General features: G+C 34.5%; 4 protein-coding genes across 5 annotated transcripts; 3 read left to right on the forward strand and 1 right to left on the reverse strand.

Annotated features, from left to right (window-relative positions):
• Positions 1-5,060: 5,060 nt before the first annotated feature.
• On the forward strand, positions 5,061-13,692 carry LOC102623173 (ABC transporter C family member 14). Of its 2 annotated transcripts, none has more exons than XM_006479877.4 (12): positions 5,061-5,337; positions 6,143-8,329; positions 8,504-8,824; positions 9,430-9,516; positions 9,622-10,251; positions 10,407-10,571; positions 11,078-11,372; positions 11,715-11,929; positions 12,119-12,424; positions 12,523-12,586; positions 12,691-12,930; positions 13,190-13,692. In XM_006479877.4, the coding sequence occupies exons 2-12, from the start codon at positions 6,221-6,223 to the stop codon at positions 13,288-13,290; spliced, it is 4,533 nt and encodes a 1,510-aa protein (XP_006479940.1). In that variant the 5' UTR covers positions 5,061-5,337; positions 6,143-6,220; the 3' UTR covers positions 13,291-13,692. The 2 variants fall into 2 exon arrangements, with proteins under 2 accessions (XP_006479940.1, XP_006479939.1); XM_006479876.4 differs by having other exon boundaries at positions 5,062-5,332.
• Positions 13,693-17,546: 3,854 nt separating this feature from the next.
• On the forward strand, positions 17,547-19,192 carry LOC102623648 (nucleolar protein 16). Its single transcript, XM_006479878.3, has 3 exons — positions 17,547-18,029; positions 18,726-18,847; positions 18,940-19,192. Exons 1-3 carry the CDS (start codon positions 17,702-17,704, stop codon positions 19,054-19,056), a joined length of 567 nt encoding a protein of 188 aa, XP_006479941.1. The 5' UTR covers positions 17,547-17,701; the 3' UTR covers positions 19,057-19,192.
• Positions 19,193-20,271: 1,079 nt separating this feature from the next.
• LOC127901423 (uncharacterized) lies at positions 20,272-21,220 on the forward strand. The gene is made up of 2 exons (XM_052438721.1): positions 20,272-20,464; positions 20,817-21,220. The coding sequence occupies exons 1-2, from the start codon at positions 20,391-20,393 to the stop codon at positions 21,148-21,150; spliced, it is 408 nt and encodes a 135-aa protein (XP_052294681.1). The 5' UTR covers positions 20,272-20,390; the 3' UTR covers positions 21,151-21,220.
• A 58-nt stretch (positions 21,221-21,278) lies between these two features.
• On the reverse strand, positions 21,279-24,357 carry LOC102623942 (probable E3 ubiquitin-protein ligase BAH1-like 1). Its single transcript, XM_052438720.1, has 6 exons — positions 23,600-24,357; positions 23,125-23,369; positions 22,755-23,009; positions 22,222-22,359; positions 21,809-21,867; positions 21,279-21,572 (listed from the first exon to the last, which is right to left on the reverse strand). The coding sequence occupies exons 1-6, from the start codon at positions 23,772-23,774 to the stop codon at positions 21,467-21,469; spliced, it is 978 nt and encodes a 325-aa protein (XP_052294680.1). The 5' UTR covers positions 23,775-24,357; the 3' UTR covers positions 21,279-21,466.
• Between the last annotated feature and the right edge of the window lie 245 nt (positions 24,358-24,602).

Genomic DNA, 24,602 nt, shown 5'->3' on the forward strand with positions numbered 1-24,602 from the left:
ATCCTCAAGGCGTAGTTTTTTATGTCATTAGTGATGGTAGTAATATTAATATAAAATTATAATTGTTGTCCGCAATTATGTAAAGTTAATGCGGCGACTAATTATGCAAAGAGTTGGACTATTGACACACCTGTAACATTCTTTTTAAATTCATTTTCTCTACGTATTCTTTTTAATTATTAAAATAACCTTCATTTATTGTACTTTCTTAATAAATCCTTGCATCAATACTTCAAAAAAAAAAAAAAATTTGTTAGGTGCTCTCTCTCGCCCGTCTCTCATTCCAAACCACTTTCAATCTCTTATTGATTATAACATTTATGAATTTATGATTTTTATCTCTATCTATCTTTGTTTTTCCTAATAGGTAATAACCTTGGTATATACATAAAGACATGTGCGCAAATCTTTAAAAAAGAAATTAACCTAAGTAACCAAACTTCACAAAATTATCTCTTCTACAATTTTTTTTTTTATATTTAGATCAAATTCTTATTTTATGACAATTCATTATTTTTTAAAATTTTATAGATTTAATGAGTTTATAATGAAGAAAAAAAAGAAAGAAAATATACGTGAGTTTAATTAGATAAATTTTATTTTTAATATAATTTAAATATAAAGGATAAATTTATAAATAAAGAACAACAAAGATTTCATAAGAAATATAAAGGGGGTGCCAATCGCGTCACTATTGCAAATTAGTAACAGGCGAGGACACGTACATGGTAAACTGACACGTCGGATCAATCAAAGGTACGAATACAAATGATAATTGCTTGCACATGTGACATATGCACGTACATAAGTTGGTTTACAAAACAAAGTCATTTTCGAATTATTTCTTGCACTTCAATTAAAACCCAAAAAAAAAAAATCTTATCGCACCAAATCTAAATAGCATGATAGCTCAGTTTGTGATTCCAAATGAGCCACGCGAAGCTCTTGGGAGTTGGGACATGCCACTGATAATTCTTCTGGGGGCTGTTTATTGTTCGTTTCTCGATACAGTATAAATCACAACAACTTTGGAAGCCTGACATCAGCCTGGCTACTGGGAACACCATCGAGTGTTTGTAGTAAAAACCGATAAGGAAGAAAAGTTGCAAAACATCAATCAATAATACTTTTTTTTTAATTGTCTTTTAATCTTTTTAAGGGGGCCGGAAAATTGCGGATGATCAAATAATTGTGGGGTTTTTTGGCAACTACCTGCGTAGATTACAATCGTTCTGATGTCATGTGTGACGATTCTTTTTCCTTTTTCTTTTATTTGTTTATTTTTTTAATGTTGTTTGCATTTACTTTCTTAAAGGACAACGAGACTGTGGGTGCATGACAGTCGTCCAGTTTTGTTTGAAAGGCGGAGGAAATGAACAGACTCTGACAACTGGTTGTTGCCAAATATTATGAGCGGTCCTACGTGTGGGTGAACACCGAACAAGACTAAAATGAAATGGCCTTCTTGATAACTATGCAGCAGGTAGTGACGATAACGAGCTCGTTTTGATCATAATACTCTTTAATATTATAAATTAAAAAGAATTTATAATAAATATAAATATGATATTAAAATAAATTTAATAATATATACATTTTAAAATAATTTTATATTTTACAATTTACTAGATCTATTTTATTATATTAATTTAATTTTTAATAATAAATAAAAACATACTTTTAAAATAAATAAGTTAAAAATTAAAATTATTTTGAATAAAATGTAAAAAATTAATTTCAATATTATCAATAGGGAGATATTTTTTTAATTGTTAAATCTATTTAAGCCAAAAATTTATTTAAAAAATATATAATAAATACAAGTATATTATTAAAATAAATATAATAATTTAAAATTTAAATACTTAAATGTTAATAATATTATTTATATTAAGTTTGTGTTAATTAAAAACCTTTAAAGTCATTTTTTTAATTATTATATTCAAATGTTATTATAGTTCAAAATGGGGTCTTAGTGTCCCATTTTCTCTGTAATTTAAGAGTTTTTATGATCATTCCTCATGTATCATTTTCTCTTTTATCTTCTTGCTATCTTATTGATGTTAAAAGCAATGTTCCACTAAAGTATTTTCTTAATCGAAAAGAAAAAGTGTTTCAACATTAGGATTTAATGATAGCAAGGGATGAATTTTTCAAATCTGAATCAGTTTGATATTTATCTAACCCGTGAGCTTGACACCTCTTAACCCACCTCAATTATTGTTGATAAATGTCACATTCAAATGGGGAAAACAAAAAAAGGGTTATTCGAATTACACACTAAAGACAACACAAATGATTACTTTAACAATAAAAAAGAGTAAAACAAATCGACAACAATCAGCTGCAATAAAATCCACAGTAGAAAAGCACATGCGTAAGTCTGGTTCAGTCATACGTGTTTCTTTTGTTTTCACACAAAGTGACTCCGTTTCTTATCAGATTCTCTTTTTTTTTTTTACCCCAAATTTGTTTGTTTGTTGTTCCTTTTTTTCTTTTACATTATTTAATTAATCCCCTTGATGGGCAATTTTTTCTTTTAGATACGTCCCCGCCGCGTGATTAAAAATTTAAAATAATAACACCTGCGAATCGACAGATTAATTTATACACTGTTATGGCCGCTTTGAATATGAAAATTACGAACGAATTTAGATACAACAATATAAGACAATCAAATTGCAGGTGGAATAGTTAATTAATGGAGAGGCTGAAGTGACTGTTGCATACTCTTACGCCCTGGCCGTGTCTTGTTGCATGGGATTGAGAATCCTTCTCTCCTTATTATTTCGTTTTCATGGAGATGTGTGTTTTGCTATGGTGGTCCGAGTGCCAATTTGTTTCTATTAATCTTTTGTTGTCATATTTCTTTTTTTTTAAATCTTTAGTTATCATCTACACTACAATTTGGAGTTATAAATTAAAATAAAACACAAATGCATCGATCAGTAGTTATAAACCAAACATTTTTTTTATTATTATATGAGATTATTGTTCAAGATTACAACTCATATTATATAAGATTACAATTAATATTTACAAATTCGATTATTATTGGAATTAGTTTATATTAATTATTATGAAGCACCGCTCAAATTTTTACACTTTTTAATATTCAAAGGACGTCTATTCTACTTACATTTTGAAAAGGAGAGAACCATCTTTACTCAAATTGAAGAAAGAAATTAAACCCCCACAATGTATTGTGCGAGCTCGAACTCATGACTTCACGGTTGTGAGGTTTGGATTCTAACAACTAAACTTTAGTTTAGTAGCTATAAACCAAACAAATTTTGGAACCTAACTAAATTTCAAAACTTGATCACACAATAATTACACTAATAAAACTAAACATAAAGGAACTTTCAAGTCACACTCCATCATCCAAGCTCATGTAAACTGCACATGCGTTTCCTTGCATGAATCTGAGACTCAGTGTGTGCATTTTCAAGGCGATTGCAAAAGTTACTTTCGATTCGTCTCCACAAAACTCTTTAAGTTCACACAAAAAATAATGTACACAAATGTTTTTTTCTTCGGACAGCTGTATGCTTTGTCAATAAAGGCGGTTACACCGATATGGACCAACCACAATAGTTCAAAGCTAGACTTACCAAATTTTCCAAAGTGTAACATTGACACAACATGTAACTCACGGTAAATTAGATAAGTTCACTACTCAAAAAGTATGTTTTCTCACTACTATTTTTACTAAATACGGCTGATAGTAAACGATGCTACTTTCAATTTTAACTTAAATTTAATTTCTTTATTGAATGATAAATTTATGACTTATGAAATTATTCATTAATATAAAATATCATAAAAGTTAGAACTCAAATTGAAATTTAATCACTGTACGAATCCTGTAAAATTGATATTCAAAGACGAAAAATTGTGCTTTATCAATTTCATACTGAGGTGAGTGGGCATTGCTATCAAACCGTTTTGAAATTAAAACCTGGTACTTTCTCCCCATCTGCAAAGGATGATTATGTATATATTGAAGGATCCAAATTCCTTAATCGGAACATTAAATAACCATCACAAAGAACAAAACATTTAATGAATTCGTAAAATGCAGCGGTCTGCCGATCTGCTCTCCCTTTCACCTGTTCACTCTATCAAAAAATAGAGAGTGCTCCCACGCGCGCGAACTCTAAAGGCAGTGGGGCCTTCTTAGTAGTAGTATTAGTTGGTACTCGGAGCAAATTCATTCACAACTTAGACTTGCTTAGTTGAGTAAATAACATTTATTGATCAACGGTGGGTCATTTTTTGTTTTTTTTTTTTTAAATCTGTTATACATCGATGTTATTGATATTACATCAGACATTACAATTTATATTTATAATCACACCATATAACTGAGATCACTGCCATACATTGACACACTGAAGCACTTGCTCACATATTTTAAACTCTCTCTAATATTTGAGAGTTGTGTTTACTCCACTCACATTTTGTAAGGAAGAGCTAGAGGGGTATCTACTCCACTTACATTTCGTAAGGGAGAGATTGTCTCCACTCACATATCGTAAGGGAGAGACTGTTTCCACTCAATTATGTTGATAATTGAGGTAATACTTAAATTAACCCCAATAAAACTCTTATGGAGGCTCGAGCCCTATAGTATTTACAATCATACCATATAACTGAGACAATTGTCATACATTGACACACTGAAGCACTTGTCTACATATTTTAAACTACCTCTAACATTCGAGGGTGTCTACTCTACTCATATTTTGTAAGGGAGAGACTGTTTTCATTCAATTATATTGATAATTGAGATAGTACTGAAATTAATCTCTATAAAACGCTTTTAGAGGCTCAAACTCTTACGCTCAATATTATAAACCCAAGATTTTTTCTATTGGACCAGATGGCCATCGGTAACGGTGGGTCAATTAGCTTTGAGCTTCTTTTTTTTCTTTTTTTAAATAGGAATTAGCTGTAAACTCAAAATAATTAAAAAAAAAGGCCAAAGCTCGACGTGTTGTTTTCGGAGATACAGGAGCACAGTTTGGTTGATTGGAGTCCAAGAGTTTACGTAAAGATTGTCAACCAAGTCATTTGAATCGTGTTACATTTCTCTTTCTCTCTCTAGTCTTTTAGACTTGTTAATTCTGTTTTTATTGTTTTTGTCTGCCCTTGCCATTTTCATCATTTCAGCAGCTGGCTGGCTGGACTGGACAACGCTCTTCTTCTAGAAGCACATATAGAATTTAGACACCGTGGTTGGTGGCTCTCCCAGGCAAAGAGGCAGAAGCGCTCAAGCGAGTTCTTTGTCTTGGAGCTTCTGTTTCTGGTTCGGGCTTCATTCATTTAGGTAAGGTAATTCGTAAATTTGAGAGATGCCTGCACTTTTGGCTTTTGGCTTCCACTTTTCCAAGCTGGTATTCAGTCAAAAGTTTTTCTCTTTTGCTCCCCTTTTCTGCGAGGCTTGTTTTATGTCGTCTTTTGTTTTTGCTGATTTGATTTGCATGATTCAACTTTTCTCTTTTCAAAAAAAAGGAAATAAAAGGGCAGCATGATTGAACTCGTGATCTCTGATTTTCTTTTCAATATGCACATGGTCAGGATTTTTTATTTACATATTATTATTATTATTATTATTATTATTATTATTATTATTATTATTATTTGCTTCTATATTTTGAGGAGGATTCCTGCTTCTTTGAAGTTGAACAATCTTTTATTATTTAAACAAATAAAAGGAAAAAAAAAACTAGTAATAATATCAGTGAAAAGTTTGGCAGTAGCTTTTCTGGCTGCACTTTCACGTGATTTTAAACAAGACCGTAAAAATGCCAAAGGGTCAAGGTCAATAGTCAAAACTCAGAAGGTACTCCGGCATCCCAGTGCAAGTTAGTTGCAGCTGGCAGTGCAGAAGGAGATTTGATATCTCCTTTGCTCTCGCCATTACTTTGCTTATGATATTTTCTTTTTTTAAAAAAAAAAATCATTATCACTTTCCTTTTTATTATAATTATTAGTTGTTCGAATTTAATGCTCGTAACTTGCAATCATATTGGCGCACTGTGCTTTTCTGGTTCTTGATTGATTTTCGTTTCCTTTCTGCTAGAATCTTTTGCTTGTTTCTCTAAAAGCTCTTTTTCTTTTGCTAATATATTTTCAGGGAGTGAGATATATATATAAGCACATAGAAGGATTATTCAGCGGTAGTATTCACGTGAAACTTGTTTAAACTTTAAACATGTCTTCTGCATCTGGTTGGATCACTTCCCTTTCATGTTCAAGTTCTGTGGTTCAATCATCTGAGGACACATCTGTTTCACTGATATTGCATTGGCTGAGATTCATTTTCCTCTCCCCGTGTCCTCAAAGAGCTCTGTTATCATTTGTTGATCTCCTGTTCTTGCTCGCCCTCATTGTGTTTGCGGTTCAAAAGCTTTATTCTAAGTTTACAGCCAGCGGCCTCTCCAGCTCTGATATCAGCAAGCCCTTGATCAGGAACAATAGAGCTTCTGTCAGAACTACATTGTGGTTCAAGCTCTCCCTTATTGTTACTGCTCTTTTAGCACTTTGTTTCACTGTTATTTGCATTTTAACATTCAGTGGGAGCACCCAATGGCCATGGAAGCTGGTTGATGCACTCTTTTGGTTGGTTCACGCCATAACTCATGCAGTGATTGCTATCTTAATCGTTCATGAGAAGAAGTTTGAAGCTGTTACTCATCCTTTGTCGCTTAGAATTTATTGGGTTGCAAATTTCATCATTGTTTCCTTATTTACAACATCTGGGATCATTCGTTTGGTATCTTTTGAAACAGCCCAATTTTGCAGTTTGAAACTGGATGACATAGTTTCCATAGTGTCTTTCCCTTTGTTAACTGTCCTTTTGTTTACTGCAATTAGAGGATCAACTGGAATTGCTGTGAACAGTGATTCTGAACCTGGAATGGATGAAAAAACCAAATTATATGAACCTCTTTTGAGCAAATCTGATGTTGTGAGTGGATTTGCTTCAGCTTCTATACTATCAAAGGCTTTCTGGATTTGGATGAATCCCCTGTTGAGTAAAGGCTACAAATCCCCTCTTAAGATTGATGAAATCCCATCACTCTCACCACAACATAGAGCTGAAAGAATGTCGGAGCTCTTCGAATCAAAGTGGCCTAAACCACATGAAAAATGCAAGCACCCAGTTCGAACCACACTGTTGCGGTGCTTTTGGAAGGAAGTTGCATTCACTGCATTCCTTGCAATTGTGAGGCTCTGTGTAATGTATGTCGGACCAGTTCTTATTCAAAGATTTGTGGATTTCACTTCTGGGAAAAGCAGCTCTTTTTACGAAGGATACTACCTTGTATTGATTCTCCTTGTTGCAAAATTTGTAGAAGTTTTTTCCACTCACCAGTTCAACTTCAATTCACAGAAACTTGGAATGCTCATTAGGTGCACTCTTATAACATCCTTATACAGGAAAGGGCTCAGGCTATCTTGCTCTGCTCGGCAGGCTCATGGAGTTGGGCAAATAGTGAATTATATGGCTGTTGATGCACAGCAGCTCTCTGATATGATGTTACAGCTACATGCCGTATGGTTAATGCCATTACAAATTTCTGTTGCCTTGATTCTCCTATATAACTGCCTTGGTGCCTCAGTCATCACAACAGTCGTTGGAATTATTGGCGTAATGATATTTGTTGTGATGGGCACAAAAAGAAATAACAGATTCCAGTTCAATGTGATGAAAAATAGAGATTCAAGAATGAAGGCGACAAATGAGATGCTTAATTATATGCGTGTAATTAAGTTCCAGGCATGGGAAGATCATTTCAATAAGAGAATCCTATCCTTCCGTGAATCAGAATTTGGTTGGCTAACCAAGTTCATGTACTCAATCTCTGGGAATATTATTGTAATGTGGAGCACACCAGTGCTCATATCAACTCTTACATTTGCTACTGCACTTCTGTTTGGAGTTCCACTTGATGCTGGGTCGGTGTTTACTACAACAACAATCTTTAAGATCTTGCAGGAGCCCATAAGAAACTTCCCTCAATCAATGATCTCACTTTCACAAGCAATGATATCTCTTGCAAGATTGGATAAGTACATGTTAAGTAGGGAATTGGTGAATGAGTCGGTGGAAAGAGTGGAGGGCTGTGATGATAATATTGCTGTGGAGGTTAGAGATGGGGTGTTTAGCTGGGATGATGAAAATGGGGAAGAGTGTTTGAAAAATATAAATTTGGAAATAAAGAAAGGTGACCTTACTGCTATTGTTGGGACTGTGGGATCTGGAAAGTCCTCTCTCCTTGCCTCCATTCTTGGTGAGATGCACAAAATATCTGGAAAGGTAAGAATTCTGATGTGCAATTTGTTTAGTTTGCCTTTTCTTTTTCATTAATTGAAGTTACTGGTTGCAAGTCTAACAGGAATACATGTCTGCATACCTCAAACACCAAAATCCTATTAAGAGTGTGGAATATAGTAAAAGTTGATTGATCGATAAATGCGCCTTCTTAAACAGGTTAAAGTTTGTGGGACAACTGCCTATGTGGCTCAAACATCATGGATTCAAAATGGGACCATTGAAGAAAACATTCTCTTCGGTTTGCCAATGAACAGGGCGAAGTATGGGGAAGTTGTCAGGGTTTGTTGCTTAGAGAAAGACTTGGAAATGATGGAATATGGAGATCAAACTGAAATTGGAGAGCGTGGCATCAATCTCAGTGGCGGACAGAAGCAGCGGATACAACTTGCTAGAGCTGTGTATCAGGATTGTGATATTTACCTTCTCGATGATGTCTTTAGTGCTGTTGATGCTCATACTGGATCAGATATATTTAAGGTGACATAGTTATTTACAATTTTTCGACTGTGGGAAACTCACTTAAAGAAATAACCCAATTTTCTTGCTGAATTGCTGTTTTAATCAGAATCATTTTGGTTTACCATGGAAATCATAATCACAAAGTTGTTCAGAGAAAAATTACTTGAATGATAAGCAAAAACCAAATTATTTATATTGGTATCCAGTGCCTAAACGTGAGATGGTGAAAAATCTACTAGATTCTTCTGAAAGCAACATAGTAATGTGTCATGGACTGCACAAACAATCAAGATCGTCTCTTGCTTGTGTTGGAATAGTCCCTTCATGTTAAGCACAAAACTAGATGCAACTTTTTATTGCAAATGAATGCTAGCTGTTGTGTTTTCAGGTGGTGTTACTGGATATGCTTTGAATTGTTCAATGAATTAAATTGTAGTGACCTCACTACCTTCATATGAATTTTGTATCAGAAGGCTATACTTTTGTATTGTAATCTGATTAAGTTATTTCACTTATTTATGTTTAACTGGCTATACCAGTAGTTCTATAAAGTGCATGCAAGAATAATAAATGAAAAAGCAATTGGTCAAAGCTAGCTAAACCTTTTGAATGCCTTCTTGTAGGAATGTGTCAGAGGAGCTCTCAAAGGCAAGACCATTATACTGGTAACTCACCAAGTTGACTTCTTGCATAATGTTGATCTTATCTTGGTAAGTTCAATCTTCATGTTAATGCTTGGCTGATGAAATTTTGACACAAATTCTGATTCATGTACGAAGGCCAACATCTTTAAACAAATTTGTGTTCAATTACAGGTCATGCGAGAGGGGATGATAGTCCAATCAGGAAGGTATAATGCTTTACTAAATTCAGGAATGGATTTTGGAGCATTAGTAGCTGCCCATGAAACATCGATGGAACTTGTAGAAGTTGGCAAAACCGTGCCTAGCGGAAATTCCCCTAAAACACCAAAATCTCCTCAAATCACTTCCAACCTTCAGGAAGCAAATGGGGAAAATAAGTCTGTGGAACAATCAAATTCTGATAAAGGAAATTCTAAGCTCATTAAAGAAGAGGAAAGAGAAACCGGTAAAGTTGGCTTGCATGTTTACAAAATATACTGCACAGAGGCATATGGGTGGTGGGGTGTAGTGGCGGTGCTGCTATTGTCTGTTGCATGGCAAGGGTCTCTAATGGCTGGTGATTATTGGCTGTCATATGAAACTTCAGAAGATCACTCTATGTCATTTAATCCTTCTTTGTTCATCGGTGTCTATGGAAGTACTGCAGTCCTGTCAATGGTGATACTAGTGGTGAGAGCCTATTTTGTTACTCATGTGGGACTTAAGACAGCCCAAATTTTTTTCAGCCAAATTCTTCGAAGTATCTTGCATGCCCCCATGTCATTTTTTGACACCACACCTTCAGGAAGAATTTTAAGTCGGGTAAGAACAAAAAGCTGAAAGTAGGATTCCTAATTTTGCAAATGCTAGTTTTGTTAGTATATGGCGGAATCTAACCCTTATTTGGTACAGTCATCCAACTTCTGAGAAAAATTACATGGTTCGAGTTTACACTGACGATTTATATCTATTTTCAGGCGTCAACTGATCAAACCAACATTGATCTCTTTCTCCCATTCTTCGTTGGCATTACTGTTGCCATGTACATCACACTGCTTGGCATCTTCATTATAACATGTCAATATGCTTGGCCAACAATTTTCTTAGTAATACCACTTGCTTGGGCGAATTACTGGTACCGGGTACGAGCTCTCTTTCTAACTTGTGTTGTGAACATTAATCACTTTCGCCTCCAGAAGAAGTTCAATACTCAATACCCATAGTTCATATGACTGCATAGAGGCCAATATGACCTGTTTTCGGTTACCTTTTTCTCTTTCTCTCTGTGTGTGTAGGGTGGGGTGCGATGTGGTGGGGGTGGGGCCCAATGGTTGGGCCCGATGGTGGTGGGGGTAATTTAACAATTTGGTATGATGCTGTAAATTATCCATATTGAATGAGCCTAATCAGGCAGATATCCCTGATATCCCTCGTCCAGAATGGTCTAACTCTCAATAACCATTCTTTTTAACCATTGTGAAATTTTTTAATTTTGGAATGAGCATCAAATCTTGATTGGAACATGTGGTCAAAGTCCTCAGAGTTTTGCCAGTATCTATAAGCGAAAATGTTTTCGCTAGGAAATTTCTTAGTAAAAAAAAGCTGCATGATCTACCAATTTGTAACATTTTTCTCTTTTGGGTTGCAGGGATACTATCTTTCTACATCAAGAGAATTAACACGCCTTGACTCAATCACCAAAGCACCTGTCATTCATCATTTTTCAGAAAGCATATCTGGTGTTATGACAATCCGTGCTTTTGGAAAGCAAACTACATTTTATCAGGAAAATGTTAATAGAGTTAATGGCAATTTGCGCATGGATTTCCACAACAATGGGTCCAATGAGTGGTTGGGTTTCCGTCTGGAGCTACTTGGGAGTTTTACTTTCTGCCTCGCCACTTTGTTTATGATCCTGTTACCCAGCAGTATCATAAAACCAGGTAATTATATGTATATAGGCTGACTGTTATTTTAAGTGAGCAACACCTCTTGTCTCTTGAAGATTTGCTATGTCAAGCTCTTAATTCACGTCTCTTGACAATGTGAGTCATTGAAACTTAATCATTCAAAATGTCCCAGGAAAAGATTCCCACTGTTGAAATTAATTCATTGGATGGCGTAATCTATCCATTATGCCTGTTATCACTTTTCAGCTAATCTCTTTGTGCTACATCAGTTTGTACAAAACTGTTTGAAGCTCTATCATTGCTGATCAAATTATACTCATACATATTTATCCTTTTATCTTATGTACTTATTAATGTTCTGTTCTTACAATGTAGAGAATGTTGGTTTGTCACTCTCATATGGGTTGTCCCTCAATGGTGTGCTATTCTGGGCCATATACATGAGTTGCTTTGTGGAAAACCGGATGGTCTCTGTTGAAAGGATAAAGCAGTTTACAGAAATTCCTTCAGAAGCAGCATGGAAGATGGAAGATCGTCTTCCACCTCCAAATTGGCCTGCTCATGGCAATGTGGACCTCATAGACTTGCAGGTAGCTGGCCTTAGATTATTACTTATTACAGTTTCTTGAAAACTGATATAAATATATTTGTTTGAGCAGCCACGGATCATGTTCAGTACCAACTGTTAAATTACAACTGATCTAGGCCTCCTCAATTGATATTGCTTGGGATAAATTACTGATTATTTACCATAACATGTTAAAAACTTTGGCAAACAGGTCAGATATCGCTCCAACACTCCTCTGGTTCTCAAAGGTATTACACTCAGCATTCACGGGGGAGAGAAGATTGGTGTAGTTGGGCGTACAGGAAGTGGGAAGTCAACTTTAATTCAAGTTTTCTTTAGGCTGGTGGAGCCTTCAGGAGGGAGAATCATTATTGATGGAATCGACATTTCATTGTTGGGGCTTCATGACCTAAGGTCTCGCTTTGGGATCATTCCTCAAGAACCTGTCCTTTTTGAAGGAACTGTGAGAAGCAACATTGATCCAATTGGTCAGTATTCAGATGAAGAAATCTGGAAGGTATGCCATTCCTTTTTTCTGATATGTGTCTCCTACATTTATGATCAAAGTTTGTGGGTCTGTTTGCTGCATTAGCTAACTTATTATTATTTTTGTAGAGCCTCGAGCGATGTCAACTTAAAGATGTGGTAGCTGCAAAGCCTGATAAACTCGATTCTTTAGGTAACTTCACTTCCTCCCTTTTCCTTGAATTTTCAGTTTGATTTAATGGAAGTCATATGTATCTTTTTAGAAGCTAAAACATGCCAAAATGTTGAACTTTGTAGTGGCCGATAGTGGTGACAACTGGAGCGTGGGACAAAGGCAGCTTCTTTGTCTGGGAAGGGTTATGCTAAAGCACAGCCGGCTCTTGTTTATGGATGAGGCGACGGCTTCTGTTGATTCACAAACTGATGCTGAAATTCAAAGGATCATTCGAGAGGAGTTTGCTGCCTGTACAATTATCAGCATTGCTCACAGGATACCCACAGTCATGGATTGTGATAGAGTTATAGTTGTTGATGCAGGTTTGTGATTCATTTTTTCCCTTTCCCTTAATAGGTCAACATAAGCACTGCAAGTTATGTGGATCAAAGGAAACTTATTGCAAATCCCCTTCTCGGCCTATTGAGAAGCTTCAAGATGATAGTTTTACCTGTCAACTAAAATTTTGAAGCAAACTGTTTCAGACCACATGTTGTCACTCATCAAATAACGAGCATGACTTTGCATACCACATGAAGTTCGCTGCTAATGAGTAATTCCCTTTTCTTTTCTTCATAACAGGATGGGCGAAAGAATTTGGCAAGCCATCCAGGTTGCTTGAGAGGCCATCACTCTTTGGAGCATTGGTGCAGGAGTATGCCAACCGATCGGCAGAACTGTAGGAACAAATCCTTTGCACTTGATGTTGGTTGAAAAGAGTTTTCTGTGATGGAATGCCTATGAGTTTAAGAACCACCTGTGACTGCCATGAAAGAATCACATTCACTCGCTCAAAAGTTGCAGCAAAGAAACTTCTTCTGAATAATGCCATGGAAGTTTAAGTAATAACTCTTCGGCATATTTGCAATTTTGATGTCGTAGTCGACAAATGAAGAATAGAAAATATTGTGATGTTAGGAACTGTCAGTGGAACGGTAATTTAAGCACCCCCCTCAGCCTTTCCGGGGGTAGAAAAAGGTTTTCTATCTGGAATCTGTAATGAATAACTCCATTAGCAAGACGTTCTTCTGAAAGTGTATCTGCTTTGCTGGCTGTTCTTATAAGCATCAAATGATTCACTGTCAGCGTATGAGATAACAGAAAGTAACTAGTGCATTTATAGTTTTTCTTACTAGCTTGACACACATAATGGCTTAAACAACGCATAACAAATGATGCATCTTTTACATTTGGTCAAGAAGCTTCGTTAGAAGTGTAAGCTATTTCTACGTGATTGAACATTCACTGGCGTTCAATTATTGGTGTCCCTAAACTTATGACAAATTTTGAAATTGATCGTACTATCTGACAATTCACAGTATTTGAAAAAGTGGAACGGTGATTTTATAATATTTATTTTTTTGTTAAGCATAAACAAAAGGGAAATTTACAAAAATGGTCATAAAATATTTGCGTTTTTCAACTTTAACCCCTCAAAATTTTTTCTATCATAACTAGCCAAATACCTTACTTTTAGACTAGATTACCCTCATAACTTTCATCAAATTTACAAAGGCATGCCACTTTTTCAATTCCAGCACAACTAAATACAGCTCTTCTTCAATAACTTAACAAACATTTATCACTCTCAACAAATTTCATCACTCTCTATAAATCAATTACATAATTGAATATAATCATCAATGGGAGAGCTTCTTAAAATTAGTTTATGCTTTTACACAATGTAAATCTTTAATCTATTGATTTTATCAACTAAGTTCGAAATTAAAGTGGGTTTTGTTGCAAATATTGTTATTTTTCATTCATAAAATAATGTGATTTGTTAAAGTACTTAGTTTGAGTTGAGAAATGAAGAAAAATCATTGAAAATACAAAAAAAATTAGGCAAAAAATGAAGTTCAGAACAAATGAGATAGGCAAGTGGGACATGTGCATGTCTCACATAAACGCACTACATTTATGTGCGACAGGCACCTGTCCCACTGCTTGTCGCACATAAACTCACGGATTTTATAGAGTACATGATTTTGGATATGATTTGTCTCGTCGTAAGCTTCGAAACGGTATATTATACGCCTAAAACGGACATATGTAGCTCAAGTTATGGCTTTCGCAATATATATGAAATTTAGTGAGACAGGCACCTGTCCCACTTACCTATAGAGAGTGATAAATGTTTGTTAAGTTATTGAAGAAGAACCGTATTTAGTTGTGCTGGAATTGAAAAAGTGGCATGCCTTTGTAAATTTGATGAAAGTGATGAGGGTAATCTAGTCCAAAAGTATGGTGTTTTGGTGGTTATGATAGAAAAAACTTTGAGGGGTTAAAGTTGAAAAACGCAAAAATTTTATGGCTATTTTTATAAATTTCCCTAAACAAAAAGACATATAACAATTACTACTTCAAACTCATAGCACAACTTTCATTATATATATATATATATATATATATACCTGAGATTTTAGAATACCTTTATGGTACTACATCCACTAAATGTATGTATGACATATGTGCGTGAATTAAGTATAACTATTAATTATATGATGATTTTGAGTACCAATTAAATGATAGTTTTTTAGAACAAAATATACATGTCATACATACATTAAGTAGGTGTATTACTATAAAAGTATTCTAAAATCACTCAGAATACACATTTTGGACTAATGTAAAAAAAGTTACTACAATAACTAGTAATTAATTAAACCATAGCAATTCTAATGTGAGAAGTAGGAAATTGGTGAAAGAGTTTAAGAAAAATACAATCATTAATTGATTTAGAGTAAATGTTTGAATAATCCCTATATCTTTAGGTCAAGTACTTATTAGTCTTTATATTTTAAAAAATATCTTAAAACACTTTTGTTACTAAACGTGTAATGCTTCTACCCTTGTTTTTTCTTATATTTTACTATAATACCTTTACTACAATTTTGGAGACATTAATTAATTAATTTATAGAAAAAGTTAATTAACAAATTAACCCATAGTTATTTGTTAGCAAATTAATCAATAGTTATCAGTATGAATAAACTAGTACTTTTCATACCCTTGCAATGATTTGCTAATTATTTAAAATAAACTAGTTAACTTATAGCAATGTTTAATACTCTTGTAATTATAATCTTACTAATAATTATTTATAAAAAAATAATTTACTAAATTAATTTTAAAAGTAAAATAATAAAAAAGACATTTTTTAATTCACTTTTAAGTTTAATTTGTTAATTAACTTTTTTTAGATAAATTAATTAATATCCCTAAGAATATTGTTGCAATTTACTATAAAAGTACATAAAAAGTAAGAGTATGAATGTAATATAATCTAATAGCAGTAATTTATTGAGATATTTTTAAAATAGAGAGATTAAATGATAATTTAGGTCAAAATATAAGGAGTAAACAAACATTTACCCATTAATTTATTATCATATTAATGCTGTTGATACACACATCTACATGCACCCACCATTTGATTATCTCCCAAGACGTACCTCTCTCCCGCCGTTTTATGCCATCACATCCATAGGTTTTTATTTAGATATGACGAAACAATTTTCATTTTGCATAAATATGACCATGTTTTTCAAATGTAATTTAAATGACAGTTTAGTGGTATTTTATCTAAGATACCCCTCTCATCTTTATAAAGAACAAATTCTCTTTCCATAAAAATTTCAGTGGCTCTCTATTGAACTTACATCAAATTCAATACTTCTTCAACAAACATTATCCCAAAACAATTTAAAAATCACATCCACTTCTAACAAACTGCATTTTTCTTTAATATTTGTCATAAGATTAGTTTCTTTTTTTTTTTTTAGTTTAAGTTTTATTTTGTTTACTTACAACTATATAGATAGAAGAGTTGAATTTATTAGTGTTGGCTTTTTTTTTTTATTTAGTAATTTTTTTCTTATAAAATACGATGAAGTATATTTAAATGTACAGGCAATATACATATAATTTCTTTTATGGGATTTATTGTGTTCCTTGCTGATAAATGAACTTAGTGTTAGAAACTTATAATATTTGTTCTAGTTTATAATCTAAACTTCTCAACTTTCAATACCTCTAGACAAGTCACGAGTCGAGAGGTTTGAAAACGTTAATAAATGTAGAACTAGAAGTTTTGAATTTTAAAAGTATAGAATTTCACATCTACTCTCTTCGGTCATTCATTGATACCACAATAAAAAAAAAATTAAATAAAATGTAATTATATAAAAATGGCATACTTCTCTAATAGACAAGTGTATAAGTGTAGAGGTCCATAACACAATTTGAAAATATTAATTTGTATTAAATAAAAGGGTATTTGGTAACTTCGCTTCAAATTCTGATATATTCTTAGTATTTATAGTGCGTTTACTTATAAGATTATAAAATTAAATCTCACAATGAAAATGATTGATGGTGCTTACTTATTAAAGTAGAAGGGAGATATGAATAAAATATATGGACCCACATGTTTTTGAAATCAAAGAATGGGAGTTTGGAATTAAGTTTTCATTCCTTAAACTCTCCATTTTACTCCAATTAAATTTTTATAATTTCTAAATTGCCCTCAATTAAGTTTTGTTGTTTTTTGTATTTTGGTCTGTGTAGAAGGTTTGTAATATTTACAAATAGGTCTTTATTATTTAATAATAATAATATCATCATCATTGTCATCGATGTCAATATTACTAATATTACTAATATTATTCTTATTAAAATTTATTAATTTTATTATTATTAATAAAAATAAATAATTATTTTCAATAATAATAATAATCACAATCACAATTATTATAATAAATAATGACAATAATTAATAGAGATCATTTTAATAATTTATTTTATTTATAAAATAAAATAAATATATTCAGAATAATATAACTTATTTAAGATAAAATAAATAAATTCCCATTCAGTACATGGGATTGCAATATACTGTAATTCAGTGATTGCCTAATAGAAACGCCTCATCCAAATATCGAGTCATGTACTTGCCATTTAGATATCAGTGATTCATATTCGGTGATTATTCATTTATTCATCCACATTCACATAGCAGTCGCTTGGAACCGTAACCGTCCCCCCCACAAAACCCTAAACAAAATCCTAAACGCCAGCGAGAGACAGCGAGCGATGGGAAGGTCAAGAAGGAAGTACAAGAGATCGAGGACAAAGGTTCGAGTGGGCCTCCCAAAGAAGAACCCACACTTGTTCAAGCCAGCCTTCTCTCTCCCTCCAAAGCTTCGCTCGCTCGTTGACGAACTTCCCCAGTGGGACGGTAAGGCCAGCGTCATTCAGAACTACAAGTCGTTCGGTCTCGTCTCCAACCCCAACTTGCTCGGCGTGCGATCTCGCACTTCTCACATCGTCGAAAGCGAGTCCCTCCAGGTGACTCAGCCCTCCGATGAACCCGCTAACGAATTTGAGCCCATTGATTCTGGTAGCGATCTCGAAGAAGACGGTCAGTTTTCCCCTCTCTCTCAAATGAAATTTCAATCTTAGATTTAATTACCTTTATTCTGTCTGCGGTTGTAATCAATTAAACCTTTGTGTTGCTGTTGAGTTATTGTGTTTTTACACCAATAAATGTTTAATTCCCTAGTTATTGAAAATCTTGCATATCCTTCTCTGTTAGCTGCTCAAATGACTCAAGATTGCTCGTCTTAGTGTTTGGTATTAGGTGTTCACTATTTTGATATGATGATGAATTAATTTCTTTTTTAAATTTTACAAGTTTAGTTTAATTGGAAATGCAACGTTGTTGCTGGTATGTTTGACTTGTTTGCTTGCTTGATAAATATGATCGTAATTTACTTGATATTTGCTAAGTCCTAATTAAATGGCATTCTAAGATTTGTAGCAATTCCAACTGGGTATTTTAGAAGATGCTGAGCGCACCAGTTGTTCTGGTCAGTTATTGAAGCTGTGTTTTTGGTCTATGGTAAATCAAGTTTGGTTGCTTATGCAAATATGTCGAAGTGAATATATTTATTGCCTTGTTTTTGTCAGCATGAGATTGAGTTCTTCTGTTCAGTTATTGAGTTTCTGTCGGCATTGTAAATTATTGGAACCTTCTTATCATTCAGAGTTATATGAAATTGGACTTCCAAGGTTCTTCTGTGCCCGACTTCAATGCTGTTTCTTTTGTTAAAAATAGATGTGAAATCTGCGTTAGGAAAGAAGCGGAAAGATGGGAAGACAGCATCATTGCAGCCTTTAACCACAATTCAGCGAGTCTATATCGGTCGACTGGTTGAGACATATGGAGATGGCTATCAGGTATATTTCAACTTCTTATTTATGTTTATGGAGTTATAATTACAGTTCTTGGTACAGTCTGCCTACCTTAACTTCCTTCCCTTTCGTTGCAGGCAATGTTCAGGGATACAAAACTAAATGCAATGCAGCATTCTGTTGCCACTTTGGAGAAATTATGCAAAAGATATGACATATGTAAGGATAAAAATCCTTTGATATTTTCTAGTTGAGAACAGCTCAGATTTGCTTGGAATTTTTGGGATATCAAAGAAGTAAAATGTGAACCTCCTTCATCACCATTGTTTGTTTACAATGAATGTAAACAAATATCTTCCTGTTTTCAATGGACTTAGATTTTCTATTTTATTGCTGCAAATTTAATCCTAAAAAATGATTAGATTTTTTATAGTTAGAAGAGTCTGATACTATTTGAAGTAAAGTAATAATTGTCATCGTTGCATGTGTGACATCGTTGGTATGTGGGTGAACATGTTAGGGTTGCTTCCAAGATGTATATTCTAAATTTAAATGGATAGAAAATTTTAGGTGAGAAGCCCTGCCCCTGCCCTGAAAAGTAGCTTCATTCATCAAATACAATGTATGCCTTGGTGTTTTCTGATGTAACACTAAAATCTGAGGTCTGAAATATGGCAGTTGTGGAAGCGGCGGACCAACGAAATAGTTCTAGTCATCTCCGTGATGCCATTTACTTGGATAATGAGAATTTTTATTTTGATTTTTCACATACATACGTTATCCTGAGCGGTAAGAATGTGTTAATGACAAAGAGTAAGAAACATCAAACAATATGACAATCAACATCAAACAATAAGATAATTTCTGGGACATTGGTTTGGCTATTCCCATTAATGGGCGTCGGAAACTGTTGATTCTAAGTCGTGCAAGAAATCAATCAGGGAGAGAGAATTTCGCCAATCAAGAACATTTAAGAATAATTCATTGTTGTTGTTGTTTTATTGCTTGGACATGGAATGAATTAAACAAAAACAATAACGTGGATGCAGCAGGTCTCAGCTTTAGACCTGGAGAATTTTTTTGAAAAATTACAAAATTAAGATTGCAAAGCTTGCGGCGAGACAGAAGGGACGCCTTGGAGCCTTCTTCAGCGCAGATATCTGAGGAAGAGAATCATTGTTCGGACTTGATGCTTCTCGTCTTGGCTTGGTTCAAAAACTGATCAAATGTGTCAGTTGTGCATGGAAGCGTGATGGGACCGTCAATCTTGAAGTCGAGAAAGCCATCTTCTTGTGATTGCATCAATAATTCTCTAAGCTTGTGGAATTTAAGGTACTCCACCGGAACATCGTATCTCTTGCGCCCCTCACCGACGTACATGGGTATGTGGCCACTCGGAGTCGGAGCTATTATCTCGGAACGTTCAACAATTGCAAGCATTCCACAGCATGCCTTGGACTTGGGGTTACTCAACCTCTTCATGACTGCAGTAATGTTTCTGCGAACACTTCTTGTCGAGAACATGATTAAATTAATTTTAATTAAAAGGGAGGTTTTGTGGGTTAAGCAAGAATGAACGAGCAGCAAAATGACTCCAGTAGTAGCTAGGCAACTAAAAAGAAGAAGCTATCGCTCTCGAGGAGTTGTATTTATACATAAGAGGTAAAATTGTGTTGATGTGACTAATGTCCCCAAGCAATCAGAATTCCCATAGTTATTGGGTTTTCGTTTTTAGAAACTTCCTAACTCGATCAGGAGATATATTTAATTTGCATATATATTACATTACGGCACGGCTCACGCTTGCATGGAATACTTAATATCCAATGAGGTTTTGACAACTTAATTAATGTTTGCTTATTTATGATCTAATTCGTAGCAAAAATTGGACAATTAATTAAACTATGTACTTGACCTACAAGCAAATGGAAAACCTAATTTAATTAAATAGTACTATTGACCCGTATTGAGTGAATTACTGGTTTAATCTGATTTTTCTCCCTTTGCTCACCAGATCAATAATGTCTAAGCTAAAAATTCGAGAAAGGCTCATCTCCCTCGTGACAAAACTGAAGTTAAAGAGGAGGAAAGTGCCTAAAGGATTCAGGGTGATGTACATTGGAGAAGCACGACAAAAGTTTGTGGTTCCCATCGAATGTTTGTCGTCTGTAATGTTTCGAGCATTGTTGAATCAGTTCGAGGCTAAAGACAAAGTTGATGGACCAAATCCAATTGTGCTGCCTTGCTCCCCTTTGATGTTCCAGTGGATACTCAATCTCGCATCGTCTAAGTCGCCAGCTGATCACCCACGTTCAGTCAATACAGATTTTGCATGCATGCATATGTGATCTTCTAAATTGATTCTTCAATTCAATTTAAGGTTTTCATGTTATTAATTTGTTCGTTGACACAATAAATATTCTGGGTATTCAAACAGCAAATTTTTTAATCATGTATGTTAATTGTCACAGATATATATTCAAACAATACCATCCTAATTACGCATACGCCGAAGCAATTGTGCATGTATAATATTTTATATATGTACAGAATTTGTATGCCCAATGACGACCAACATAAACAAAAACTGAAACCAAAGATTTCCATGTTAACTTTTACCTAAACAGCAACTAGAAAAGAGAAAATTATTGCATAAATAAATAACTAGACGCCCATGAATGCTCGACACTGGGACTCCCAATGCTCCTTTGCTTGCCGAACCCTCGCTACTCTTTCCATCTTAAGCCGCTCCTCCCAGTACTCCTGGCAGCTGTTCAAAAATGAGCATGGTCAAAGAAAAATAAATTAAGAAACTTGTTGTGGGTGCATTCATTATAAAACACCAGCATCGCACATCAATTAATTCAATTATTCAGCTCAGCTCCCCTTATGCAATAAGATCTTAAGAAACAAAAGAACATAGGAGTAGTGACATGCATTGAGCTTAACTTATCTGAACTAAGGTGAATGCATGATGGATGGTAGCAATTTTAAAAGAGTACAAACCTTCGACTTAATAGAAGATTAAGCTCATCCAAGTGTACGGCACCTTCGTATACTCCTGCCTGAAATCAAATTACACTATAGATTAGCAAACAGAGAGTTGATCACTTAATTTGATGACCAAGGAGCTATTCCATACATGCATCATAATTTTATATTTTTCTGGCGAAGCATTGGTTTGTTGAAATTTGATAGGTTATATCTCATGTTATGCTCCTGAAAAAATTTCAAATGAATCCTCAATTTATAATATAGCTATATTACATTTGTGTCATCAGTCTAATTACAGATGGTCGCTCCATGTCCTCAATTTATGAGACGAGACCACGAAATGATTACTGGCTGCAAACTCATTTATTCAAAAATCAAGAAATTGAGTGAAAAAGATTACTGACTGCAGTGATATAAAACGTTACCTCTCTGCACAGGGGGCATTTTTCTTTAGGTTCTGCTGCCTTTAGTCCATCAACAATGGTCACTGATGCAGCAGAGCAAGCACACATGTAGCAGAATATATGACCACATGTCAGGGAAACTGGATCAAAAACAGTGTCCTGTTACAAGAAAAGCACACAAATTTGGTGACGGCCACACTACAGCACATGGTATAGTTAATAGTTTCCATCATGAAGCTGAACCTAAATGCGAGGTTGTACGTAAAAAGAACAAAGCTCAAAGTTAGATAATGAAACCTTAGCTTTTAGGGGCATTAAAATTATATAGCATTCAAAGATTTAGACCTCAAACCATAACAGGACAAGTGACAGCACATATTAGCCAGGCTTCAAGAACTCACTATATGCTCAGACATTGCAGGCTTGTAGTATGATTTTGATTTTTGCTATTTTGCTTAGTTGAGTTTGAGTGCCACACAATTTTCTTGTGATTTTTTTAGTGAAAATTAAGCATAATTTAATAGTTAGAGAAACAAAATGAAGGATTGACTTACCAAGCATATAGAACAGGTCAAGTCAATATCAAGCTTGACGGAATCAAAGAGCTCACAAGAGAGCGATGGCTTGTCGTCATTAAATTTAAGATAGCACCCTTCAAAGAACGCAGGGGCCTTCCTTGTGTTGACTTTTGTGTCCCTCAAATTGATATGGAAAGCCATGAGCTCACACAGCCATGGAGACTGTAAGATTTCAACGTGCATACTCTGTGCTTGTGACTTGAAGGCCTGCCCTTGCTTTGAATAATGAACCTGCACCACATACCAAAAACAAAAGATTAATAAATATCACAATGAAAAACAGAACATACGTTTTACTAATTGTTTGTACCTGACAAAGTGGCACGAACATGAAACGGAAACATACCTTATCATATTTCTTAAGTATTTTTCGGATTGCAATGGCATTGATTAGCGCATAGGTAACCAAGTCCTTGCCTTCTTGAATTAAGGCACCGTGGGTGCCGTGCAATTTGCCTTTAAACCAAATTAAGCACTTTGAAAACCCGGAAGCCAGATGGAGCTCAAGCAGTTTCTGTGCGCGCTCGTTAAAGCAACCCACGATAGCTGACATTTCATTAAGAAGCGAGGGGAAGAAGGTTCCATCGCAAACTGCACATTAAGCAGAATGCACAACAGAGTCAATTAAAACCCAAAAAAAAAAAAAAAAAAGTACAAGAAATTCAAGGCTTGTTGAGACAAATATTCTCAAAATCATAAAATCACTTAATTGTTAAAAATTTTCTTGAATTTAATTTTTTTTAAAAAAAATCCAGTAAAATCAAATAGAAAGAAAACATTAAGAATCTAATGAAAAATGAACCAACTTTAATGGAGGATACCAGGGCATTGGTGAGGGCAGGTTTGAGTGTCAACAACTCCCTTGTTAATCTCTTTCTGGGACTGAAATTCCTTCCTGCACATCTTCAAAATCTTCTTAAGCTTCTTGAAACCAACCCCAGGTAATTTTCTCTCTTGGCCTTGCATGTACTCTTGGTACTTCTTGCAGAACTTCATTTCTCGATTCTCATACAATGAAACTGTAAAACTATAATGAAAAATAAAATCAAACGCAAGAAAATGATGTCTTAGTGTTTATCAAAAACTAATGAATCATGATTATGCTGCTAACTATAGGGTCTATCTATCTCAATGGCTCTGTCTCTCTGTTTCATGTGAAATAAAAATAATAACGGCCCGAGCTAGTTGAGACGTATTTAAAGGACAAATTGACACGGAGAAAAAAAGAAAAGAAAAAGAAAAGTCAATTTCTCGGATATTTCTCGATAACTTAAAACAGACCCCGTCGATGATCACTGAGCTGACAAGAAACTCAAGAGTTACATGCTTGTTACCAAATTTGTCTACCTCCTCTCCTGACGCCTTTCTCCTTAACCCGGTCCCATAATTGACAAATGTAAAATTGTTGTTTACTTTCTCAAAACGGCAGGTTTTATTCATTATTTCATTATTTATTGTTTATTCAACAATCGCCGGCCTGTTCTCTTCTTTTTAAGTTGTGGAGCTAACATCTTCTCTCCAGTGTATCTCCCTAAATTAAAATCATAAAAATGGTGTTACGTACTTCTATTCAAATGCTAAATAATGAACTTGTTACTGCAAAATTTGTGCCCTAATAATGATGGTTGCATCATGGATCCATGGCCGCTATTTGTACGTCGTTTTGGAAAAGAGTGGAGAAATATACAAACGACCACTTTTTTTTTTTCCAAAGATTCTTCAATGGATAAGCATCCATCAACACCAAGTGTGAGTCATCATTTCTTTGAACGGTGAGCGTTTGTTACTTCATCACGGCTTGTGTAACGTAAGATGTTGAATTTG

This window comes from Citrus sinensis, chromosome 3 (genome assembly GCF_022201045.2).
Source record: "Citrus sinensis cultivar Valencia sweet orange chromosome 3, DVS_A1.0, whole genome shotgun sequence".
Taxonomy (NCBI): Eukaryota; Viridiplantae; Streptophyta; class Magnoliopsida; order Sapindales; family Rutaceae; genus Citrus; species Citrus sinensis.